Raw genomic sequence first — 9503 nt, 5'->3', positions numbered from 1 at the left:
AATTTCATCATCATTCAATCATAAACATTCAACCCACTTCATAAGCCAAATTTAGAAAACTTGGAAAGACATGGGTTCATGAAATTTTCTTTCTTAAAAACCATCAACAAACATCAATAATAACATAAATCATCATTAAAAATAATATAATGCAAGAACCCATGCTTAGAATCGAAATTTGGGTTTTTGTGTTTTTGGAAGAACTTTGAAATCATTTGGATTGAGCTCCTTGAAAGGAAGAAATAATCAAGGATAAAGGATCCCCATACCTTAACCTTCATGAATCCAACGAATTTTGAGAAGAAAACACTTGAAACCTTCAACCCTAGCTTGATTTTGGACCTTGACCTTTAATGGAGTTCTAGAGAGAACTTTTAGGAGAGAAGGGTTTTGGAAATATGAAGAATGAATTCTAAAATACCATTTTAAATGTTTTAATACCTTTCAAAAAAAAATACCTTAACCATGCATCTTGACCACACGAAATACCATCAACACTCAAGACGATCACAAACGAACCCACGTTAGGCTCTAGTTACTCTAGTTTGTTTTTAGGGTCATTACAAGAACCCTTTGTATTGAGGAAAGTATGCATGTCAAGTTTGATGAATCAGGAACACTGAATGACCATGGTGAATAATATGAGTTTGAAGAGCAGACAGGCTAGCAGAGGAATGATCAGACTGCACAAGGAAAGGAATTTGGTGCTTCAGGAGAACCTGGTCCCTCAGATCCAGTACAGGATGCCTTGCCTCCAAATCCTGAAGAAAGTGAAGGTGATTCTGATGCTGACAGAGAAGAAGAAATTACCAGGAAGTCTGGATGGAAACATCAATCCTTCCATCCACTAGACAATCTCATTTCCCCTCTTGATTTTGGAATTCAAACCAGATCAAAATCAAGAAATCTGGCAGCATTTTCAGCATTTATATCAACTATTGAGCCTAAAAACATCAAAGAAGCTCTCCAGGATGCAGACTGGGTAATCTCAATGCAGGAGGAACTTCATCAGTTTGAAAGAAGCAAAGTGTGGCACCTGGTTCCCAGACCAGCGTTCAAAACTATCATTAGGACCAGATGGGTCTTCAAAAACAAACTTGATGAGCATGGAACCATTATAAGAAACAAGTTAAGGCTGGTGGTCCAAGGGTACAACCAAGAAGAAGGAATTGATTATGATGAGACTTTTGTTCCTGTTGCCAGAATAGAAGCTATTAGAATTCTAATTGCTTTTACAGCCCACAAGGAGTTCAAGCTGTTTCAAATGGATGTCAAGAGTGCATTCTTGAATGGCTATCTGAAGGAGGAGGTGTATGTCAAACAGCCTCCAAGCTTTGAAGATACAAACTTGCCCAATCATGTACTAAAATTGGATAAGTCTTTGTATGGATTGAAATAAGCACCTAGAGCTTGGTATGAATGCCTATCAAAGTTCTTGTTGGACAATGGGTACAAGAGAGGTAAAATAGGCAATACCTTGTTCTTGAAATCCAGGGGTAAAGAATTGTTAATTGTACAGGTATATGTAGATGACATCATATTTGGAGCCACTTCATACATACTCTACAAGGAGTTCGCTGATTTGATGAGTAGTGAGTTCGAAATAAGCATGATAGGGGAACTAACTTTCTTTCTAGGCTTGCAGATCAAACAGCCCCCTCAAGGCACTTCAATATGCCAAGAGAAGTATATCAAGGAACTGCTTAAGAAATACACCCTCATTGATGTAAAGGCATTAGACACTTCTATGAGTTCAAGTGTAAGACTTGATAAAGACGAAAGCGAAGTAGAAGTTGGTCAAACTATGCATAGAGGAATCATTGGTTCACTTTTATATCTCACAGCAACTAGGCCAGACATTGTGTTTAGTGTTGAAATATGTGCAAGATTCCAAGCAGCTCCCAAGGAATCTCATCTGAAGGCAGCCAAGCGCATTTTGAGATATCTGAAAGGAACATAGGACCTGGTCCTCTTCTATCCTACCTATGATTCTTTTGATCTTATTGGTCATACCGATGCTGACTATGCAGGTTTTTTTGTTGATCGAAAAAGCACATCAGGAATGGCTCACTTCCTAGGATCATCATTGATCTTATGGGGAACCAAGAAGCAGAACTTTGTGGCCTTGTCCACTGCAGAGGCAGAGTATGTGGTTGTTGCATCTTGTTGTGCTCAGTTACGATGGATCAAGCAACAGCTAGAAGATTTTGGTGTACTCACGGACACCATTCCTCTTATTTGTGACAACACTAGTGGCATGAATATGGCCAAAAATCATGTTCAACATAAGAGGACAAAGCACATTGATGTGAGGCATCACTTTCTGAGGGACAATGTGGAGAAACTACATGTGGCAATGAAGTTTTGCAAGACTGAAGATCAATTGGCTGACATTTTTACAAAGGCACTTAGCAAAGAGTCCTTTATCAGAAATAGAACGAGACTGGGGATGCTCAAAATCACCTAATCTCTTGCCTTAAATTGTGCAAAGCTCCCTCGAAATGACTATGCTAAGGAGGGCAGGTATCTACACTTGTTTTTATGTTGATAATAAATTCATTTTTGGTACCTTAATGCAGGTATACACTTATGGTGTGTTAGGCTGAAGGTAGGCAAGGCTGTGAATCAAGAGAAGGACCTAATCCTCATGAGATTAGTATCACTTATACTACTCTGTCATAACTGTCAACTCACTGCCACGTGTCTAACTCTCATTCATCGCGTCGCTTTCAAATGTCTCATCCTTTTAATACCAACAGTCACTACTATTGGGGACCCGATGCATCTCAACTCCTTTTATAAAATGTCTAGCCTGGTAAATCAAACCCATCTTTCTCTCATGTTGTTTTTCAAAAGGATTCACTCTCTCTCTCTAAAAAAAACACTCGATTCCTTCACTCTTAAAACTCCTCAAGATGTAGAAATCCAATTCTTCCTCAAAAATTCACGTCTCCCAAGAAGTTGAAACTCCTAGTTCATTCAACTTCTCCATTCCCATCCTTGAAAAATCTCCCTCAACTCCAATCTATGGGGAAGGAGAAATGGCTGAATCAACCACCCCTCAGACTGAAGTTTTGCCCTCCTCTGTTCCTTTGCCTCCTGAGAACCTGGTCTATTCCCCCACACTTGTGATATCTGAAAACAAGTCTCAGGATTTCGATGCTCATTTATTGAAAAACCTCTTGACGAATAAGTTTCTGAGGAAACGGAAGCAGGGTCCATGGCAGTGTCGTCAACAATGTCGAAGAGACTATTTGAATGAGACCTACCAGAAGGAACTGGTCCAGTGTCATGTATTCTAAATCCTGGTGCAGAACTTGTGGCACTTTAAAGTCTAGCCTCTCTTATAGGAGTTGATCAACTCACTCTAATAGACCAAGAGATGCAGTCACCGGACCAGGTCCCATACAGAAGTGACCCTATGTTTGACCAAACTCTAATGGGTGCAAATTTTGAGGATAATAAGGAACAAGAGGAAGAACCTCAACTGAGATGGAGACAAATAGGTATGCGAGGAGCAAACTCGACTCAAGTTGATGGTTCGAGACAAGAGACACCTGACATTGCTGATAGGGAAACATCCCCTATTTGTAGGTCTAACAGTGGGGAAGAAAGACAACGGAAGAGAAATGGAAAATTAGTTAAAGCCCATCTGAAGGGTCAGGGAAAGAACACTAAGAAGAAGATGACCCAACCTGGGTCTCCTGAAGTGGAGGAACACTCTGAAAGGTTTGAAGAACAACAACCCGTAAAGGGACCTGGTCCCAAGGTCAGAAATCAGAAGGCACTGAAGGAGTTAACAAGAGAGAAAATTATCAAAATAATGGAGACCCAAAAGGTGCTAAGCGGAAGAGTTTTTTATCCCAAAATTGCCACAAAATTTGGAATGGTGGCCCTAGTTGATGTTGTGTTTGTTCAGGAATGGAGCCATCTCTTTGAGCCTCCTTCTTCGTATCTCCACAAGCCAGAAGTGCGTGAATTCTTCTATAACATGGAGTTGCTGGAAGATGGAGGAATTACGACTACTGTCAAGGATATCAGCATCCACTTGGATGAAGTTACTCTAGGAATTATATTTGGGGTACCTGTGAACGGGATCAGGTCCATCGAAGGTTGCAAACCATCTGAGGGGTTCACTGTGCAGGCTACTAAGAGAAGGGAAATTAAGCTTACAGGATTGCCCAAGAAGCTTCTTAATGGTGAATGCCAACTGTTGTTTGAATTTATCAACAAGGTACTTGTGCCTCGATCTGAAAAGTGAACAATTGCATCAGATGCGGACTTATTCCTCATGGAGCAATTGAGTGAACTCGAACCAATAAACCTTTCTGCCATAATGCTGGAGCATATGCACAGGGTAATGACATGGAGAACTACAAAGCATCGTATCCCATATGGGTACTTACTGAATCATGTCTTTACTCACTTTGAAGTTCATATAGAGAAAGGGGTACCAGGTACCATGAAATAGGCATTTACCAAGTCCACTCTATAAGAATGCGAGTGCGTGGAAGGACCAGTGAAGGGTAGGTCCTAAGTGGCAGCAGTTTTGGAGCAGCAGGCTACGCTCACCCGGGAGGTGGATGACCTCATTAAACTTTTGGTTGAGAAGGAGGTTGAAATTGCTAGATTAAAATCCGAGCTTCAAAAGGTGATCTCAGGAGGACCAAGTACCAGTAATGGTAGCACTGAGGAGCTACAAATTTTGAGGGATGAAAATGCTCAACTGATGAAAACCATTGCCTCCCTTAACAATGAAGTTAAGGCCCTCAACAAGCAAGTTATTAAGGCTCATGAATATGCCAATGAGTGAATGCTTGTGTTCATGCGTACTTTCTCCCCTCTTCCCCCTCCGTCCTAAATGTGTCCCTGTTTCTCTTTATGAGTCTGTGGCCTGTGCACTTTTTAGGTCTTGTTATTCTGTAAATCTATCTACACATTTTAACTTGCATATTTTTATTGCTTCGCCTTTTCAATGATGTCAAAAGGGGAAAGTTTGGTGCAATTGGCCAAGGATTAAGGGGAACTGGTATTAAGTTTGGTGCAATTGGGGAAAATGAATGTTGTGAACTGAATGGTGTGAACTGAAGTTGTGTTGATGTCTTAAAGGGGAACTAATATTAAGGGGGAACTGATATCAGTAAGGAGGAACTAATCGGATGGCCACGCTAATTAGTTGTTGATGTATGCTTTTATAACTGGCCAATTGAGCAATTGATTTTTGAATGAATGTCTACTCACTCGAGTGAAGAGCTGTTTATGCAGATTGTTTGTCATCATCAAAAGGGGGAAATTGATAAGAGCTTATGCCCGTTGGTGTTTTGATGATCTTCTCACAAGTGCAGAGACCTGGTCCTCTGCAGAGTATGAATCTCGTCCAGTTGTCAAAAGTGCCAGCCAACTGTTACAGTTGTCTGCGTCAGAGGGTTGGTGAAGTAGCAGTGTACTCCACCGATTACAAAGGATGATGTTGTTTGTTTGATGGGTAATAACTCTTCATGGTATAAATCAAACAAACAACAACTCATTTACTCAGTCATTCAAAGAGAGAAACTTTCAAGCTTCAAAGCAGCAAGGGACCTGATAGAAGTGCTTCTATTGCTTTCTGTACCAGCTGTATTTTGTTTGCTTGTAATAGTGCTTACATTGTAGGATTCATTTCGTTGTGATAAGAAACGTTTCAACTTGTGTGAATCATTGTGAGTTCTGAGTTAGAGTTAACTTGGCTCTCATCACTCTAAATCTATATTAATCAGGATAGGATTAGTATAGTGGGTAGTGTGGTATCTACTCTAGCTCGTCTAAGTAATAGGAGGTGTTACTTAGAGTTGGGATTAGCAGGTTAATCTCGGTTTGTAACTGGCTTTTACTTTTGCTTGAGAAGATTAGTGAAAAGTAGTTCTAAAAGTCCTGGCAGGCCAGGTCGTGATTTTACTACCTTGAGCAAGGAGGTTTTCACGTGAACTCTCTTGTCAATCTTTACTTTTCAGCACCTGTTCTTTACTGTTTTAGTTTCAACTGTGTTGAGGACCTAGTCCCATTGATACTGGTGGAAGCATACATTCCAACAAGAACCCCTTACCAGCGAAAGCAAGGGGTTAGCCTTCTGGGTCGAGCTCGTCGCACCGAGCTTGCCTAGTGCGGGTTACCTCTCCTATGTGATTTGCAAGCTATTGCATAGGAGCGGGGGTTTTACCTTGTGCGCATCCAAAGGAAGCAGCTGCGGATTTCCCTGGTCATAAAAAAAATAAAAAAATAAAAAAGGTATCATAAAGTATCATTATGAGAAAGATCCAGAAAATGAAAGATGTGGATTACACATGAGTGGAGGAAAATAGGAGAATTGGGGAAGTGGGAGTAGGTGTTGTCTATGATAATTAATCCCAATAACTTTAGTGAAATGAGTGACATGTGTCATGCACTTCCTATAGAATTATCATAAAAGATGAGATAAAAAATCATAATACATAAACTTATTTTTAACTTTGACTTTATATGATATTTTTGTGGCATAATATATAAATATGTCTTTAAACTTGATTCAGTTGGCATTTATGTCCTTCAATTTTGAGTGTGCATAAGTAGGCACTCAAACTTGTATAAAATTAAACAAGCAGACATATGCATCCAATATAACCAATTATATGGTAGTTTGCATCCTACATGGCGTTCTACGTGTTATATGACAGTAGGATGTGTGTCTACTTATTCAATTTTATAAAAGTTCAATTGTCTACTTGTACACACTCAAAGTTGAAAGACATAGATGTCAGTTGTCTTTGTGAGTACTATTTCGTTGTTCTCTTGATTCTTCTCTCCTAATATTTTTCGTGATTTGAGGTCTAACAATAGCATATTTATCGAATGTAGGATGATGTAGACCTTCTTTGAGATGTATTTGATCTCCGAAAATGTCAGACTACGCTTCTTCTTTTCAAGTTGATCTTCGAAAAGAACATTGTTGACCACTCTGTCGATAACTATGTAGTTGATGTTATAGCTTTCTCCAATGCTTGCAGAAAGTCCTCAAAAAAATGTGTAACCCTCCTATTTATAGTTGTATGTGGATGAACTCTTTTGCCTTCTTCTGATTGGTTCATGTGAGTCATCAAGTTTATCACAAATACTATGTTGATAAGGTTGCTTTTTTGATTGGTTGTTGAACATTGACCAGAATTGCCACATCATTTTACCACGTGGCATCTTTTTGTTGGTCTTTGAACTTGACTGGAATTCCAAGTCACCTTGACACATGGCATGAGCTTGGGTCTCAAGATGAAATGGACCTTGACTTGAAGTTATAAAATAGACTTATTTATTTGTGAAGCCCAAATTAATAATCGACCCTAATGAACATGAATTTAATCCAAATTTTGTATGAATTTAATTCAACAAAATTTATGTGTCTACAGACTACAAACATTTATTACAATATATAGTAATATTATGATAAATTTGCATTATGTGTTAAAAGTGAATAATGCATGTAATACAAATGTATTATAAGTGTTATAAAATATATTACACTTATTTGATAAGAAATTGACACAATATATTAAAGTGTGTGATGAATATATTATCTGTCAATAACACTTATATTATATATATTTTATAAATTTATTCTCTATAATATGTATTTAAAGTTAAAACTGTATTATAAAAGTCTTATCAGTGTTTAGTGAAAAAAATGTTATTGGTGTAGATGGTAAATATTTTTTTTAATATAGCGTGTTATGACAAGATACTTTATTTGGTAGGCTCAAATGTATTTGGATTATGCCTTACATATATCGCACGTGCAGGATACAAATCAACTAGCTTAAACTCAAAGTGGGGACACCAATCCCGTTGGGTAGCACACATTGGCAAGTACCCCACCCGCTTGTAGTGGAAGCTATTCAAGTCTCTCAAGATTGTAGATGCTATAATGCCATATGAAAAATAGAAAAGCTTCTCGTTGACTTAATTGTAATAATGTACAAGAGATGTGTTTTTATGGGGAGTCTTACACTATGCATAATATGGTAGATATTATAACTATCTTTTATCAAGGGTTGATATTAAAATGTCTGTTATAAGAATTTAGTCTGCTTCACAACCAAAGTCAGACAAATACCATGATATACCAAGATGTTTTTTCTTGCATACCCAACGATCACAACCAAAGTCAGTGGGCTATGCGTTCTTCAAGCCCAATTTTCATGGGCGCTAGATCACTTCTTTTTACTAAAACTATTTACCAACTCAACAAAGGATAATTTCAATATAAGGAGAAGAAAATGTTTCCTAATCAACAAGGAATTTTTCTCTTTCACATAAAATAAGAAAGTAATGGACCCATAAAAATTCTTTATCTTTTACATTATGTAAAAAAAAAAAAAACTAGCAAAGGTAAGGAATAATTCCAACAAACTCATCATATATAAGATAATATAAATATATTCTTTAACTCAAACATAATGAAATCATCATCTAGTATGATAAGATACATTTATTTGAGGTGAAATCGAAAATGAAAGTACTATGGTTGGCTTGCCATGGAAATTTAAAAGGCAAAGTCCTTTATTAACGTTTGATTCCATGGCATCACTCTTGACAAGGTTGATGAGGAGTCGCGATCAAGTATAGGTTACTCTTTCTAGCACAAGTTATTCCAGCAGATTCAGTTAAGTCCAAATCACTTGGATTGATTCCAATAGGAAGTTTCCAATCAAAGTGATACAACAATTTAGCTAGTGGGAAAAAAATATTAGCTAAACCAAATGATATCCCTGGACAAATCCTCCTTCCACTACCAAACGGAAGAAATTCAAAACTGTTACCAATAAAATCTACTGAAATTTGCTCAAATCTCTCAGGTTTGAAACATTCTGCATCAATCCAATATTTAGGATCTCTTCCGATAGCCCATGCATTAACCATAACTTTTGTTTTCAAAGGAATAGTATAGCCATTTATGTCTACTTCTTCCCTACATTCCCTTGCGATCAAAAGGGGTCCTGGAGGATGGAGTCTGAAAGTTTCTTTAACAACCAACTTAAGGTATTTCAATTTTTCGGCATCATTTTCATCAAAAGTTTCTTTTTCTGTGAAAGCATTTCTTATCTCAGCTTGAGCTTTCAAAAGTACACTTGGATTCCTCATCATCTCCACCATGGCCCAATCAATTAATGTTGATGAAGTCTCTGTTCCCCCAGAAAACATGTCCTTCATTCATGAACAAATTAATTACTTATATTCAGTGGCGGAGCTAAAGTGTTGATTACGGATTCAAGAGAACTAAAAAGCTATTTTTTTTAAGAAAATGACCAAACTAGTCCTGAATTTATGGGTTAGGGGTGTACATGGCTGAGTTGGTTCAGGTTTTTCAAATATCAAACCGAACCATTTGTGTCGAATTTAAATCTATAAACCAAACCAATAAAACTCGGGTTTTTCAACTTCGGGTTTTTTCGGTTTTTTCGGGTTTTTCGGATTTTTGGGTTTTTCCGGTAAAGTATTCA

General features: G+C 37.8%; 1 protein-coding gene across 1 annotated transcript; it reads right to left on the bottom strand.

Annotated features, from left to right (window-relative positions):
• Positions 1–8586: 8586 nt before the first annotated feature.
• LOC107059229 (premnaspirodiene oxygenase-like) lies at positions 8587–9213 on the bottom strand. The gene has a single exon (XM_015305717.1). It carries the CDS (start codon positions 9211–9213, stop codon positions 8587–8589), a length of 627 nt encoding a protein of 208 aa, XP_015161203.1.
• Positions 9214–9503: the final 290 nt, after the last annotated feature.

Source organism: Solanum tuberosum, unplaced genomic scaffold (assembly GCF_000226075.1).
Source record: "Solanum tuberosum cultivar DM 1-3 516 R44 unplaced genomic scaffold, SolTub_3.0 scf00997, whole genome shotgun sequence".
Classification (NCBI taxonomy): Eukaryota; Viridiplantae; Streptophyta; class Magnoliopsida; order Solanales; family Solanaceae; genus Solanum; species Solanum tuberosum.
Note: the sequence above shows the minus strand (reverse complement) of the source record. Positions and strands in the feature narration are given on the sequence as shown.